The sequence below is a fragment of the Hoplias malabaricus genome, chromosome X2 (assembly GCF_029633855.1).
Source record: "Hoplias malabaricus isolate fHopMal1 chromosome X2, fHopMal1.hap1, whole genome shotgun sequence".
NCBI lineage: Eukaryota > Metazoa > Chordata > Actinopteri > Characiformes > Erythrinidae > Hoplias > Hoplias malabaricus.
In genome coordinates, this window is record NC_089819.1 from 29026756 (window position 1) to 29043955 (window position 17200).

The 17200-nt window shown below is 42.0% G+C and overlaps 1 protein-coding gene across 1 annotated transcript; it reads right to left on the reverse strand.

Annotated features, from left to right (window-relative positions):
* Positions 1-465: 465 nt before the first annotated feature.
* LOC136676699 (transitional endoplasmic reticulum ATPase) lies at positions 466-16782 on the reverse strand. Its single transcript, XM_066653883.1, has 17 exons — positions 16628-16782; positions 13046-13157; positions 12471-12643; positions 11820-11962; positions 10927-11057; positions 9138-9269; positions 8935-9037; positions 8680-8813; positions 7707-7842; positions 5758-5870; positions 4748-4912; positions 4512-4634; positions 4200-4412; positions 2995-3303; positions 2549-2704; positions 2237-2391; positions 466-1063 (listed from the first exon to the last, which is right to left on the reverse strand). Exons 1-17 carry the CDS (start codon positions 16642-16644, stop codon positions 958-960), a joined length of 2421 nt encoding a protein of 806 aa, XP_066509980.1. The 5' UTR covers positions 16645-16782; the 3' UTR covers positions 466-957.
* Positions 16783-17200: the final 418 nt, after the last annotated feature.

Genomic DNA, 17200 nt, shown 5'->3' on the forward strand with positions numbered 1-17200 from the left:
CCCTGCTGGGAGGAGTTTAGCCTCTGGAAATAATTGTGTGCACTACATTGCACTGCAGCATTACTCAAGTGTGACCTCTAGTGGCCAAGGTGGTGAACCACAACAACAGAGTCACTCCAGTGCCAAATACAGGTGTCCAAACAGGTTTTTCCAGGAGTTTAACTCATGCAAATATCACTGCTATACACTTTTGAAAAATCATGTTCACCATATTTTACCATTAATTTGTGCCATTCGTGAAATAAAAATATGTTCAATTTGCACCTTTAATCTAAAAGAACTTAAACAAAACTTCTCCCTGAAATGAAGAGTTTAAAGGAATGTAACCACTCCTCTTTAAAAGATCTGCAATATCCATCTCTCTCAAAGTGTATCTTGATAAATGAAGACAAGAATAACACACCATCTTCACACACACACTCCTCCAGGCTACAGCTCAGTAGAGATCTGAGGCACAGTTAAAGTTGGGCCCATTTTGTGAACTTTATTTTTACATTTTTTTTTTCAAACTTGTAATACATTATATGCTACATTCATAAAAAAATGAAGTCATTAGCAATTCTTTTTTTTTTTTATTTTCTCTTTTTATTCTTCCAACAGGCTAGCATTAAACCCCATCACTAAAGCTGCTTGTAGAGGTTGTGAAAAGTTAAGAATGAAGCCACTCTACCGTGTGTTTATTCACTTATACGCGCCCCACCCACATTACGTTAAGATCAAGGTTCTGCAATAATCATCCTTTCACAAACCGGAGCAAAATACAAGCAGCTACATGCTTTTCTCCAACAACAGAGAGGGAGGAGAGGAGGAAAAGAGGAGGATAATAAAAAAAAAAATAAAAAAAAAAAAAAGAAAGAAAACAAACAAATCCATTAAAGAAGCACAGAGTCCTAAAAATGTGGAATTTTTCGGTTGGTTTTGTTTGTACATCGTGGCCTGTGTCAGATGTGGTCACGTTTATCCGTAGAGGTCGTCGTCGTTGTCCTCGTTGAAGACGTTTCCTCCACTGCCACCAGCAGAGCCTTGGCTTGGTCCGCTTCCTGTCTGATTACTGGAGGGGAATCTGCAAGAGGAGGATTCAGTAGAAATAAGGAACCAAATAAAACCATCTGGTCTTTTTCATAGCTCTTCAGTGGCCAGCTGCACCGGCTACACACGGCCCCACGGGAAACTAAACTGCAGCTGTGTTCAAGTTTTAACGCGGCTTTAACTTATAACTTAAATGTTTACGCAATAACACACTCGAGGTTGGTGCTAGGAGGTGTGCTTATTAGTGTATTATTGTGATCATAGCACAGTTCATTATCGCCTTTTATTATTAGGATTTAAGATAAAGACCACTGTAAAAATCAACCTTCCGTGAAGTAGAACATCTCCATTCCGTCACACATTTGTTTTTTGCTCTTTTTAATGAACTCTGGATTTTTAAACTGTTCGATATTGGACCCGTCCAGGATTTCTGAACTCAGGTTCTCTCCAGGAGCCAGTCCGTGTTCACAACAAATTTCTTGGAAAACAAGGCTGCAATATTCAGAGCTGCTCTCTGTGTAAATCCGTCATGGTTTAATCACCGTTTACAGAAGATTCAGATCGTTGTTTTTTATATATTTACTTTACTTTGTTCAAAATAAGGTCCGAAAATGGAAAATGCACAGCTCTGTCTTGTAAGCGCTGGTGTCGTTGCTAGGTTATGTGTTTTGCGGAGTGATACCTGCAGGGTCGGTACTAACTGTGGTATAATTACACACACCCGTACACGTTCAGCCGTAAGAAATCTGTTTAAAAGAACGCTATCACACCCACAGCCCCCGTTTCATTAATAAAACACATTTAAAATCTCGTGTATGAGAAACCCGGCTCTGAGGACGCCACTTTAGAGTAAAACAGTGTCTTTTTTGTAATAAAAAGTATTAAAGACCTCGAGTGAAGAGGATGCAGCTCTGAGAGGAACACCAGTGTTTTCACTGTGTGTCGAGATCATGAGCGTAACATCGTATCGGTGAGTGACACTGATCGGCCACGGGGAACGAAAACATCATTCTGTGCAACAATGTCTTGATCTTACCATCCATTTATACACCACGAGTGTCTGTGGTTACACCGTAATTCAGTGTGTCACACTAACTAATCAGATTCCTTACATGAGTAAATTTCATTAAAGAGTAATTAAAAATGTTCTTTAAGCTAATTTAACTTTGCTGAGAATGAGCCGTTTCTTTCACCACTAGGTCATTACCTGAAGCTGCCAAAGCCTCTGCTTTGCTGCAGGGTCTGTGCAAACATCTCGTATTTGCGGATGTCGTTATCACTGACGGAGCGGCGGGCGAAGCGCATGGCTTCCTCAAAGTGGTCCTTTCTGATCTCAGGCACAGGGTCGTCCTCCTCCACTTCCTGAACACAGAGACAAAAACCCCACTCAAGATTAAGGCCTTCTCACAGCATTTTTATTTGAAGCACTTAAACCCACAACTAAAAGTCAGTCTGATTTTTGTAGCCACTGTTGGATTAAGCCCTGAACAATTACTGTATTAAAAACAGGAAAACATACCATTGCCGAGGGGTTGGTCTGCCTCTCGCGTTCCCGTCTGATCTCGTTTTCGATGGACTCGCGGATGGCCAGCTTACAGGCCCTCTGGCAAATTTCTGTCAAGTCGGCACCGGAGAAGCCGTTGGTCATCTTGGCTAGGAAGTCCAGGTCCACGTCCTTGAGTGAAAGAAATAAGGATCACAAAACTGCACCTCTTCCAGTTCGTTTACAATAAAGATTGCTTTGAGGAACATGAGCTGGAGCAGAACAAAGCAGGATAAAGGAATGATGCTTGTTAGGGCCATGACCCCTGCCCATGATGGGGCACTGACTAAAGACAAGTTCACGAAACTGAACATCAAAAATGGGATAAGGCTCGTGAAACTTTGATAAGTGAATGTCTCGTGTGACCTGAGTGCATAACCTGAGGGGGAAAAACACAAAAACTAGTCTTCTTGCTGATTTACCTTAGAGATGGGAGACTTCCTGAGGTTGGCCTTGAGAATAGCCATGCGAGACTTCTCGTCGGGCAGTGGGATGTAGATGAGCTGGTCCAAACGGCCGGGCCTGAGGATGGCAGGGTCAATGATGTCTGGTCTGTTAGTGGCTCCAATAATGAAGACGTTTTTCTTGCTGGACATGCCATCCATCTCGGTCAGGATCTGGTTAATGACACGATCCGCTGCTCCACCACCATCCCCCACACTCCCACCACGGGCTTTAGCGATGGAGTCCAGCTCGTCAAAGAACAGCACACAAGGCGCAGCCTGACGAGCCTTTAGAGCGAGATAACAAGGAGTCAGCCATGTCCGTCTGACACTTAACGAACAAAATAAATAACCAAGGTGATTTAAAAAGGTCCTGGGGCACCCCCTGGTGTACTTCATAATTACAGCACCCTACTGAAATCTGTGTGGAGGGGAGAGAGGGTTTCTTGGAATCCTCCAAAGTTACATAACACAGCTTCTGCAGTGCTGAGCCCAGAGCAGCAAAGACAGAGGCTCTTTCTCCCACTTGCAGGTCAGTGGAGTAAGAATTTTGAAGCTATAATTGTAATGTAAAAATACTATGTAGTGTGTGTGATCACAAGAGCAATTCTGATTTGTTTAAAATGGCTTCTCTACAGAAGAACAGTATACACTCACTGTCCATTTTATCAGCTCCACTGACCATACAGGAGAACCAGGTAGACTACAACGCTCAGGACCCACACAGAGCAGGTGTGATGTGGTGGTGGATCATTCTCAGCACTGCAGTGACACTGACGTGGTGATGGTGTGTTAGTGTGTGTTGTGCTGGTGTACAGTGGATCAGACACAGCAGTGCTGCTGGAGTTTTTAAACCCCTCAGTGTCTGGACTGAGAACAGTCCACCGAACAAAAACATCCAGCCGACAGCGTCCTGTGTCACTGATGAAGGTAGTGAGTAATGATGAAGATAAAAGTCAGGTGCTGCTAATCAGCCTGTTTACATGTTAATGATTTAAATTTGATTAAAAATGTGTAGCCTCCACTTTGAGGCCAATGGAGGTAAGGCATTGTTGAAGCTGGAGTTCAAGACTAAGGTGTTAGGGTGAAGGGAATTTTAAGATATTCGGACATATCCATTCACTGCCGTTTTGAGCTGCATCAAAAGTGCTGGGGGTGTGCAGGAATCTGCAGGTTCCTCTTACCTTGTCAAAGATCTCACGGACATTGGCCTCAGACTCTCCAAACCACATGGTGAGCAGTTCAGGTCCTTTGATGGAAATGAAGTTGGCCTGGCACTCGTTGGCAATAGCTTTAGCCAGGAGAGTTTTACCACAACCTGGTGGACCGTAGAACAACACACCCTTGGATGGAGTCATACCAAACTTAAGGAATTTGTCTGGATGCTCCACTGGGTACTGCACGACAGACAGAACAAAATGCACAAGTCATAAAAGTTAGGAGGTTTAAGACATAAATCCTATAGAAAGGTACACTCAGGAAGAAAAGCCGTTTACCTGCACAAGCTCCTGAAGTTCTCTCTTGACATCATCAAGCCCACCAATGTCCTCCCAGGTGATGTTGGGCACCTCAACCACAGTCTCGCGAAGAGCAGATGGGTTGCTCTGGCTCAGGGCCCACTACAAAGCAACACAAAGACTTAGTTATTGGCAGTAAGACAAGTTCCGTAAGCTCTAGCTTCCGACTGAACCTGAGTCTGAAGTAATAAGTCAAGAACATGTAATATCCATACCCTAAAGTCATCCATTGTGACCGCCAGAGAGTTCATGACTTCTGCATCGATGGTCTCATCCTCCAAGTCGATGAGGTCCATCTTCTTGCGGATGGCTTGAAGAGCAGCTTCTGAGCACAGAGCGGCAAGGTCAGCCCCCACATGGCCATGGGTCTCATTGGCAACCTGGAAGGAAGCAGTGATCAGTAGTTTTTATACATCATAAGCACCTCTTTGCAAATGCATCATTTCAGTGGGTTTCATTCGTGCCCTGGTTGCATTATTGCACTTTGTAACTGTGTGGTGCCTACACCACTCGCTTTGGTAACCGACTCACTTTCCACTACCACAGCTCCCACCGAGACATCACAAAACATGGGCACTAACAGGAACAGCGCGTTCCCACAACACAGCAGCGTTAACATTATATGCGTGGTGTCCTTGTTCGAGACTGAACACAGTTCCGTCATCAGTTCAGCAGTTTGTTTCTTCCTTGCTGCAGCGTTTGAACTCTTCAAAAGACTCAGGTAGACTTTGAAAGAAGTGGATAAAAACAATTGATATTTTTGCTGTAGCTGGGAGATTTTACAGACGAGAGTGTGCGCTGGACGTCTGCATTGCTCAGCGTGGAGGGACGACTCTCTTTGACCAATCAGTGCTCTGCAAGGTTTGCACATCACATATTATAATCCCTGCTTAGCTTGCTTGGAATTTAAATTTAAAAAGATCCTGTGTCTTTTTCCTTGAGAACAGTTAAGGTTTGACCAAGACGTCCAGCCAATGTACTACTATGGTCACTTCTGTTCTCCGTATCACGCGTCGCCTTAAATAATCACAAATAAGCGCAGAACTCTCGCACACACTCTCACATCTCTCTACTCAACAGCTGGTGTGCGGTGTTTTAGGCAGATCAGCTTCCATCATATCATGCAGGCGGAAGCTGTGCATTGGTGAAAGCTGATGCTAATGTCCCAGAGAAGGCTAAGTGCATTGGATTCCAGGAAAGCACTGCAGAAGTGTAACTCCCATACCTGCTCCAGGTCCACATCGTCAGCCAGCTTCATGTTCTTGGTGTGGATTTGCAGGATCTCCAGTCTGCCTGTTGCATCAGGAATGCCGATGTCCACCTCTCTGTCAAAGCGCCCTGTAAGAAGAGGGGATATTTAATTACTCTACTCTTGCTTGTTTCCCAGACAGTCACGCTAATCAGACTGAGCATGGAGTGAACTCGGGCTACTTTAAAGTCAGGGCAGCACACGGCAGGCTTCCGACTACTTAAGCTTACGCTTTGTTTGCTGGTTTTACTTGAAGCTTATTTCTGGAGGTCTAGCTCAAAATACTCTGTGATAACAGCAGAGTTCAAGCAATTTCTGACAGGCTGAGCTCTCTGTGCTAAAGTCAGACACCACAATAATGATTTTTCAGGTGAAAAACCCATGATGAGAGGAAATTACATTATTCTGTTTGTGGATGAGTCATGCAGACAAAGACAAACTACAAAGGTTCTGGCTTTGTGCAAAACCTCACAAAAGTCCAAAACACAATGTTACATTACGATCACATTATATACTCAAATTTAAATCATCAATTTCTTTCTGGGACGGCATGGTGGAGCAGCAGGTAGTGTCTCTGTCAGAGCTCCAGGGTCCTGGAGGTTGTGGGTTCAAGTGTCTGAGGAGTGTGGTGTGTTCTCCCTGCGTCTGCGTGGGTTTCCTCCGGGTGATTGTCTGTGAGGAGTGTGGTGTGTTCTCCCTGTGTCTGCGTGGGTTTCCTCCGGGTGACTGTCTGTGAGGAGTGTGGTGTGTTCTCCCTGTTTCTGCGTGGGTTTCCTCCGGGTGACTGTCTGAGAGGAGTGTGATGTGTTCTCCCTGTGTCTGTGTGGGTTTCCTCCGGGTGCTCCAGTTTCCTCCCACACTCCAAAAACACACATTGGTATGTGGATTGGAGACCTTAAAAGTGTCCGTAGGTGCGAGTGTCGCGTCGCCCTGTGAAGGACTGGTGCCCCCTCCAGGGTGTGTTCCCACCTTGCACCCAGTGATTCTGGGCAGGCTCCGGACCCATTCAATCCGGAGCCAATTTCTGTGGCAGTTACTGCACGATCGTAGCCCAAGCATTCTGAAGTGAGCAAGTTGCTAAAGACATTCATCCATTCTAGGAAACCATAATCAGAAAATTTAATAATCTGTTCGGGGCAGTGGCAGCCTGTATTATCAAAAACAACACGTGAAGGACTTTTACCTTTTATGAGAGACTGAGTTAGATCAATCATAGGCAACCAAACACTTTATATAACAGCCACAACTAAACGACAGGCTGGCTTTCAACATTCGGTACTCAAAATTAAAGCTAGATCGTCATCTTGTTTATTAAAACAGACCATGAACAGAACATGATCAGGGGGAAAATAAAGTTAAAGACACAAAAGTCAGTAGAAAAGTCACCAGACCTAATGTTAAAAGCATTTCCCAGTAAATTATTAACCTTGCTCTGAGGATATCGGACGACGCATCCCACCCACATTTGCTCCTTCGGATGCAGGTTTCAATTGACCAAAATAAACTGCCAAGTTCATCATTTGGGCCATGGGCCAATCAATTCACGAGTGTAGGTGTTCATTTATTGGTGTTGTGTGTTAATATTTAATGTGGCTTTTTCTGTGTGCAACACATTCCCTTAAGGGAAATAAAGTTTTCTGTCATAGTGGCTTTTAATAATACAGTAACAGTGCTTTAGCAGCTGAGAAAATCTACAAATGCAGAGTCTGATATCAGTTAGGATGTTGTGAAAGTTCCCCCTCACTCGATGACAATAGGCACTCTCATCAAATGTGAACTGTTTATATATATATATATATATATATATATATATATATATATATATATATATATATATATATATATATATATATATATATATATATATATATTTAAAAAAAAAAAAAAAAAAAAAAAAAAACCAACCCTGTGCTGCAGAAACTCACCAAATCGCCTGAGAGCCGGGTCGATGCTGTTGGGTCTGTTGGTGGCTGCCATGACGATGACGTGAGCCCTCTGCTTCAGGCCGTCCATCAGAGTGAGCAGCTGAGACACGATGCGCCTCTCCACCTCACCGTGAGTCTGCGGAGGGAGAAACAGATTACAGCACTGCAGACACTCATTTCAGAATACATTACACACAACACAGCAGTTACCAAAGGGACCCAATTATCTCTGAGTGAATACATAAGCGAGCTACACAACCAAATATCTGTGGAAAGGTGTGAAATGGAATGTAGATGCAACTTGATTAAGCCTTCAAGAACACCAGAGGAAATATTTTTATTGAGGTTTGACGCTTGAACACTTTAGTACAAGATTACGAGTCATTTATTGTTACAGCATTCTGCTGAAATCAGGGTTTAATGGTTTCCTACCCTCCTCCAAGTTATAGGTAAAGTTCCTGAAGTGCTGAGCCCAGAGTGGCAAAAACAGGGTCTCTGTTCTGTATTAAAGCTCAGTGGAGCTTCACCATGGTTTTAAAAGCTATTGTTGTATGATGAAAATACTAACAAGTGATCATTTAAACCTCTCCCTGTAAAACTTTGAGATACATTAAGTTAAAATTTTCTTAAACCACTTGATCCATTTCAGGATGACGGTGGCAAAAGGGCTAGTAAAGAAACCCCAGACATCTCTGCCCCCATGACCTCTCCTAGCCATTTGAAGGGGACCCTAGGTGTTCCTAGGCCAGTTGCTGGAAAGTGACCTGAATACCTCCACAGCAGGTGTCCAGGGGGTATTATCCACAGCAACGCAGAGCTCCTCTCGGATTTTAGAGCTCTTCACCTGACCTTCGAGTGTGCCCTCAGCAGTTCACCAAATGTATTATGTATCGGCAATTATACTCTATTAACGATTTATTATTCAATCCCAGCAACAAACTGTGTAAAATTAAGCACATGGACAGTCTCCCACCTTCTCTCTCTTTGGAGCAATAGCATCCAGTTCATCAATAAAGATGATGGCAGGGGCGTTCTTCTCTGCTTCTTCAAAAGCCTTGCGCAGGTTGCTCTCTGACTCTCCAGCCAATTTACTCATGATTTCAGGACCTGTGGGATTAAAGGTAATGCCACGATAAAACGGCATGTTTATATGCAGTGCCATTCCATAAAGCCATAAAGGAAATATAACCCTCAGTTTATTAAAGCAGCACATTTAATTTCCCCTCACCATTGATAAGGAAAAAGAAGGCTCCAGTTTCATTTGCGACAGCACGAGCAATTAGTGTCTTTCCAGTTCCTGGGGGTCCATAGAGCAGAATGCCACGTGGAGGCTGAATAACAAAAAAAAAAATCAAGGTTATACCACAAGGTTACGCCTCACTCAACAGGTCCGCCATTTCACGCTCAACGTAACAAGGAGTAACCACTTACCTTCACACCGATGGCCTTAAAGAGAGCTGGATGCCTGAGCGGGAGCTCCACCATTTCTTTGATCTGGGCCAGCTGCTTCCTGACACCTCCAATGTCATCATAGCCCACTTCATTCAGAGATTCCTCCTCATCCTGTCAGTAGGAATCACATTTGATTAACATGAGAATAAAGCAGAGCCGCACAATAATAAAGTGTCGCTGGCCTATACCAGGGTGACAGCAGGGAAGACTGCAAAATGCCTCTAGCTAATGCCTGAACATCCAAAATCTCGAGGAAATAAAGCATAGACGATCAAATAAAGATGATGCATGACCACGCTTCACCTTATTATATAAAGAGCAAGCTAATGTACAGGAATAGATACCGGGTCATTCACCCTTAATAAACCATACTCAAAATACACCACTTCTGACATCCCATACACAGCAAGGGGCAAATGTATATCCTCACTGTCCAATTAAAAACATGCATCTCCCAAAATAGTAACAGGAGAAAGCCTTAACTTTCAGTGGATATCAATGTATAAAGATTTAATTTCAAGTAATTTGAGCATTTCTATTGTTCCGTTTGTCATGGAGCTGTACACAGTGTGAAGGACAGCTATGTTCAAACGAAGTATTAAACTAAACACGGACAGCAACAATATATTTACATTGACATCATACATACCAGAGTGTAAATTATATACATTTAAAGCAACTGTCCACACATTTTCTTACTTCTCATTTCAGCATCATTGGATCATTGAAAAGCACTTTATAAATGTCATAATTACCGTTATTACTATAATCATTTTATTAATAATAACCACCATTATCTCATTTATCAACAGTTATCTCAAAGTTTAATGATTATTAGTTTCTGAAGGAGCCCAGAGAATAATGTGGGCTTCTGAACCGAGTTGTGTCCATATAATATTCATCCCTGAGTAAAGATTCACACTAGCTGTGACGTCTGTGTTATTCTCAAACAGCAAAAAAATACAAAGCACTAGAAGTGCCTATAGTCACCAAGAATAATTATAATATCCAAGCAATTACTTGAGTTCTTATTAGTAGTCGGGGGCTTCTCTGCACAAATGCCACTCACCACCAGACCGTCCGACACCTTGAACAACAGTTCCGACGGCCAGGAGTCAATCGTTTGAAAGCAAAAATCGATGAGCATGCAGTAATTAACATAAATGTACATTTTTGTGCAATAGACTCAGAGATTTCAGTGGAAAAACAATCACTCTGGACACATGGACTTCTGTTTCTTAAACTCAGGATTTAAATAATAATAAAAAAAAAATATCTTCCCATAGTCTACTTCCAATTTTCTTGTGTTGTATTTTAGTGGGCGGAGCTAACATTGGCTCAGATGGCATCAGGTATGTCACAGAACCAGACAGAAATAGCAACATGCTGAAATCATTCACCTCGATAAACATGCTGCCTTCCAGCACACTCCGTCTCTAAAGCCCTGCCTGGAGTACAGGAGTTTATCACAGGGACGGCTGTAATGTAACATTTCACACATCTCCTCAGTAATGAAACTCTTCCACTGGGACAACATTATAATTACTACAAGACGAGGGACTTTTCTGAAACATCCTTAAAGCCTTTAAGTATCCACAGGGAACCTTATGAAGAAGTGCTATCACCAAGGAGCAGGGGAGCAGGGTTTAGGCAAATGCTGCAACTCTGCAAAACCTGGGAGGGACTTCAGCGCAACCAAGAAAACTCATAATTTAAGTCCCCTTATGGATAGTTGTGTCTATAAATGTGATCTACACTCGACACAAACCTCTCGCTTGATAGGTTCTCCTTCACAGTGAATGACGGTGTCTGGAGCCACGATACAGTAGGGACTTGGGTCAGTCTCCACCACTTTAAACTCCACAGCACGCATGCCTCCTCTCACCAGGAAGATATCACCTGTGGAGAAGAATCAGCAGGGTTGCACCCGTTTACCTTGAGAGACATTAAAGATCCTGGGTTACTGTGATACAACCTTTAGAAGCTGATACTTGAAAAACTATTTATCACAGAGGAAATTAAACAGACTTCTTTTTTAAACAATTTCTAAAAGGTTTGTTTACCCTGAAGTTTTAGTCTAATTTTAAAAGGAATTGGGTTTGTGCCACAAATGATCAAAAAAAAGATCCCCTTCTGACTTGTTACATGCGGTTCTGACAAAGTGGAGCCCCACTGACTAATGTTTGAGTGACAGCTCTGAGCCCCAGACCAAATAAGAAGACTTGCTGCAATGAACAATATCTGGGGGCAAAAGGTCACACAGCAGGGGAGAGGAGGGAATAAAAAGATTAACAAAAAGTGCTAGAAGTGTAACCACAAAACCAACTAGTATTTATTTATTTTTTTTTAGCAAAATCTGATTTCATAAATTCTCCCCTGTATTCAGTCATCTCTAACTGCACCTTTTATATGAGTGAGCACATGCAACATCACAGCAGAGCTGAACTCAGAGAAAGCAAAGTGTCCAGATCTGTCACATCAGCTAACAGACAGTCGACAGTGATTGGGAGGGAGGGGGCTGTCCTACCCACACAGAAGGCAAAGGCCAACTGTGCTCCTTAGGACTCTCCGCCTCAGACATCTCTTAGATTCAAACAGACTACCTCCTGGTGATGTGCTCTAACCTATATTTTGAAGCTAGAACACTTTGTAAGTGTTTACCTTTGCGGATTGGCCTGTACGCCTCAAGAAAATATGGCTTGAGGTACACCTCAAATAAGTTTCCGGTGATCCCTTCCACTGTGTCATCAATGGGCAGAACATGGATGCGTTTCCCATACTTCACATCTGGGCAGGGCTGAATGCTGCAAACAGAATGATTTAGAAAAGTGGTTCAGTGCATGCAATCAGCACCAGGCATAGGGACAAGTTGTGGCTCTTTATCCAGCCCAGTTCATTCATTTTGGGGGTTTCAAAAATAATATTTTGGACCATAATAGGTCTTTCGTAAATCGCCTCTACACACCATTTCTTCCAACCAGGAAATCAACGTTGTAAGTGACATCTTCCTTCCTCTTGGTTACTCTCTTTCCTACCGTCAATCATATTACAATAACTATCAAAAAACAACCTCGCTAAGAGCTTATGACCTCAGACTGAGTTTGGTTTGAAGGTAAAGTTGTCAGTCTTTCTGCTCAGAACCTGCTTTAAAGTAAAAGAAAAGACAAAGTGTTGTTTATCTGTTATTGATTACTCAACTGATTCTTTTACACTGTGCCTTAAGGCGCTACACTAAGTATAAAGTGGTCTGTAACTCCAAACGAGTCTGACACAGGAACCAACTGTAATAAGACAAGGTAATTAACGGGTTACCTGATGACATCTCCAAGGCGAACCCGAAGATTGTTGCGGACCACCCTGTTCATGCGCACCTTCTCATCAGAGCAGGTGTCGTCGGACAGCACGATGCACACAGTTTCCCTCCTTTTCTTTCCCTTTAGCAGCACGGTGTCCCCTCTAAAAAGCTGAAGCTCGTCCATCTTCGCCTGTGTGTGTCAGATATGAACTGTTAGGGCTTATCCTCTTGGACTGAACAAAAAAAAGAATTACTACAAGGTTCTGAGCTTTTCTGTTCAGTGTGGAAACATGAGGGAACACAAGAGGGGAGTGCGAGGGACAAATGGAGGCACATTGTTATAATTTATAAATCATTTTGGAAGCAAATGTGTTACTTCCACGTAACTGCTGAACAGAACAGAATCCACACTGACTGATCTCACACTAATCACCTCCTAACAGACTGTTCACCTGAAATTCTGCAAAAACATGAATAACTGATACAAGCTCTTAAAATGTGTCCTCCAACTCCTCACTCTCTGACACGGCACTTATAACAAGTGGAGAACAAAAACACCCCAAAAAACAGACCTAGACTATGGAGGTCATACCTGAGAGAGGGACACCACACTGTTGTCTTCATTAATGGACTCATCAACAATCAGCCTGTTAGGTCTGTTCTTTTGCTTCAGAATGGCAGTAGAAAGATCATCATTTTTGGATCTGTGTAAAATTAAGAGGCGGAAAGTGGAGGGAAAAAAAAGCTCAAAAATTATAAGTCATCAATAAAATGAAGCCTGTTTCTCAAATATAAATACACACATTTACCTTCAGTAACACATCTTCAGCCATTAAACTACTTATTACTGATCATAAAATAGAGCTTTAAAGAACAGAGGTTTAAAACACTCCCTAAATTCAACAGCTGTAACAATTTGTTCTCTCAATTTAATAAACCCTCTGTTTAATAAAAATCACCACACAGTTTGACAAAGTGGTCCAAGAATAACGACCGGTGTCTGATTGGAGCGAGTGATGCTTTATTGAGGAAAATAATTAATAAATAAATGAGCTACGTTAGCTAAACTGAGGGAATTATGTAATAGTGAAATCATTTTATTTTTAAAAGCTTTAAATCAATTTCCTCCCCCTCGCCATATTAGGGGCTCTGTACTACACTGAGAAAGTTTCTCATGTTTTATTTGTGGTGGTGGCTCATAGGAAGATAGTGAACTGAGCCCTATGTGAAGCTCTAATGAAGCAGCACAGGCTGTTTTACATCTTATCCTGTGTATAATTACAAATTGTATGGCTTCAGTAAAGACAGGACAACACAAAACTGAGGACCTGTCCATGTCCCTTCATGAGACACATTTGTTATTATGACGTGCCTACGTACAGTGAACAGTGTTTGTTGGGTGGAGATCATTAGGAGATGTTAAGGGCAAAGCAAGTCATAAGTGAATCTCAGGGACTTTACTAAACGTCTGTGCACAAGTGGCTTATAAATATAAATAGTCGTTAGCAGGAAATCACATTCCTGAGAAGTCGAAAGTGAAAGGTATGTCGGTAACTCAGTAAACACGTCGCTGCTTTGAGAACATTGTTGTTTAAAGGGGACAAATCCCGAGTTAAGTCAGTATTGAGGGTTATCTAACCAGATGTTGCTCTAACGTTTGAGCCTCTAGAGCTTTCTAGAGAAGACGGTGGAGGTCCGGGGCGAGAGGCGGCGCTATCCTGCTTCTCACAAACGTTAAATTAGCGTACATTAAAATGGACAGACCTAAAGCTTGGATAGGTTTATATTGTATGTCTACTTTCGCAGCTCTAACCGCTTACAAACCACTCAGAGGAACGGGTTTCGTGTGTTTTTTAAAAAGGCCACAACGGGCTCCATGAGTCCATAAGGATAACATTAGCCCCTGTGCTAGAGTTAGACACAGAATTAGACCAGCCTAATTTAACGGTAACGAAAAACTGAAGTGCTTATATGTTGTTCATCCCTCTAACACAATCCCTCGACACACAGAGGGACTAGTGTCCAGCTAAATTCCAGTTACATCATTATATGAGCTCGGACAGATGACCGAATGACACAGCAAATGCACCGACATCGCGCTAGCAATAACAATAACAAGCTAACGAGCAGAAATTACGCTTCAGCCCCAAACTGCGCTTATTCCCGCTTCTAAACCGCTTCAAAACATTTACTAGAATAAATCTGGTTTATATTATAAAGTCTAATCCTACACAAAACGAGCTGCGAACACGAAAAGCAGAGGTCTTAAAAACAGACTCTACGGCGTTAGCCAGCTAGCTCTTATCAGCGAGTCATTTAAATGGAGTCGGTTCACAGAATCAATTCATTTGGCTCTTTTGGTTATGACTTGGTACTTCTAAACTTTGAGCTTTCTGGAAAACCCTGAGCTGATGCTGGTTTTATAAGTTGTTCATAAAAGATGAAATATATTATTTTATTACTATTATTTTACCAGTTGTATTATACAAAACACTGACTGGTGAATTGTGCATCAGAGGCCACCTATTCTCTGTAATATGTATATTCTGTACCATTTGGAAAAAGGAATTCAATGTAAAGCATGGCGATATAGCAAAAACTTAACAATACATAACTTTTTAAACTTATAAATCACCATGTCCTTGGTTTGATAGCAGTTTTAATTTGATTCAGCATTAAATAAAGAACCAATATAATTATTCACCATTTTTCACACTTTAAATCAAACATTCACTTTGTGAGAGATCGAGGATGTAGGTGTAAGTATTAATTATGGATAAGAAGTCTCATAAGATGCACTTTGAATAAAAGTGTCACTGTATCAGTGGGCAATGTGCAGATTTGACAGTTAATCTAGCTGTAACTTCTATTTGGAGGTGAACACACTGGAATCATAACCAGCATGGCATATTAAAAGGCACCATGTCAATGACACATAGCACTGAACAGCGCCCCCTTGTGAAGCACTTGGTTAAAGCCGAGTGAGTATATGAGTTACTACCCCTTTAAATGAGATACTTCACACCAAAGAAACATTTAATGCTCTTAGTTCAAATGGGGCTCCATTATACATTTTTCATCTGACTCCCCTTAAAAAAAAAAAAAAAAAAAAGACACCCTTCTGTGAAAATCAAGTGTTAAAATGTGTCTGTGTGCTGTTTACACACTACAAATGTGTGTCATGAGTGAAATAAGCAGCCAGCATCAAGGCTGGGCATTTCCATTGTGAAAGTGAAGTCTATAAAAGTCTTATACATGTAAATTCAGACAGACAAGGTTTGAACCATTATTAAACCAAGAAACCAATCCTGTCAAGTAGGCTTTTAAAGACAGATGCGAGGACTCGTTCACAACTCATAGATTGTGCGCTGAATGGAGGCCCAGGTGTAGTTATCCAAGCTACTTTTAAAGACATAATGGGATTTTTCTATATCTTTCATTCTGAACAGATATCAATCATTAAGGGTTTGATTAAAAGTATCATCGGCGTGTCGACTCAACATTAAAAAAAAAAAAAAAAGAGTCGGCTCAAAGTGCCGATTCGTTCGCTAACGAAACATCCCTAACAGCTAAGCTAGTAGTGTAACTACAAATTAAAAAAAAAATAAATAAAGTTTAAATATTAAACTATATTCCTTCAAATTACGTGACTTACATTAAGTCAGCTGTCTGATGAGAAGCTTTGAGATTATACAAATGACTCTTTCAGGGGCAATGAGGCTGAAAATTGGCTTCACATTCGCCAGCTTCTTGTTTCGAATTATCCGTTCCACCTTAAATAGTGCCAATGAAGCGTTAATTGGTGCGTGATTTAAGGTGGAACGGAAGAATTCGGATAGACGGAGCCAAGTTCAACTCGGTGTTGATGCCGGTAGGCCAAAGCCAGAATGACTCAGTTAGCAGGCAGCTAACGAGCCAATATCACAATAAATTACACAGCTTTTATGATTGTTTGAAGAGAAAGGGTACGTCGAAAACCAAAGAGAAAAGGATTAACGTTATATATGTTAATTTGTTGACGCCGCGTTGAGGGTAAATTCGTTTTAATCTCCGTTAAACATCACCAAACTGTCACGAACCCTATTCCGCGATGGTGGCCACTAAAGCTCTAAACTCCGAGATAAAAAATACATATACTAACACCCTTGTTAAAAAATAGAGATGCTGTACTTACTCTCCACCCGAAGCCATGTTTCTCCCCCCTCAAAATGATATAAATAAGAGCGTATAAAGAGCTACTTTCTCCGCCAACGGACTTCAACCTGCTTCACCTCCGCACTGAGTTTCAAACGGCAGCTCAGCTTGCTAACATCTTCTGCGGAGAAACCAACGGCCCGCCCACCGACCGATCAACCAATCAGAGCGAGGAACGGAGCTCCACTTGCGATGCTCCAGACAATCAGAACAAGCAACGGAGCTCTCTGAGTACCAATCCGACCAATTAGAGGCGACATCCTTGGCGAAGAAGAAAGTCCCAGTTTAAAGGTTTCAGAGTCAGGGTTTAAAGAAGACGTGACACCATTTTATCAGCTTTACTGACCATACAAGAGCACTTTGTAGTTCTACAATAACAAACCGTAGTCTATCTGTTGCCCTGCATACTTTATCAGACCCCTTTTACCGTTTTTCAGCTTAGGACCCCCACTGAGCAGGTATGATTTGGGAGGTGAATCTTTCTGAGCACTTCAGTGACACTGACTTTGTGCTGATAAGAGTGGATCAGACACAGCAGTGTTGCTGGAGTTTT

What these genes read in the sequence shown, in the direction of transcription:
- LOC136676699 (XM_066653883.1), bottom strand. An exon ending in TTGCTCCAAAGAGAGAGAAG is followed by an intron (nt 7,843 to 8,679) that starts GTGGGAGACTGT and finishes CTCCCTCCGCAG; the next exon opens with ACTCACGGTGAGGTGGAGAG. An exon ending in AACTTCAGGAGCTTGTGCAG is followed by an intron (nt 4,413 to 4,511) that starts GTAAACGGCTTT and finishes TCTGTCGTGCAG; the next exon opens with TACCCAGTGGAGCATCCAGA.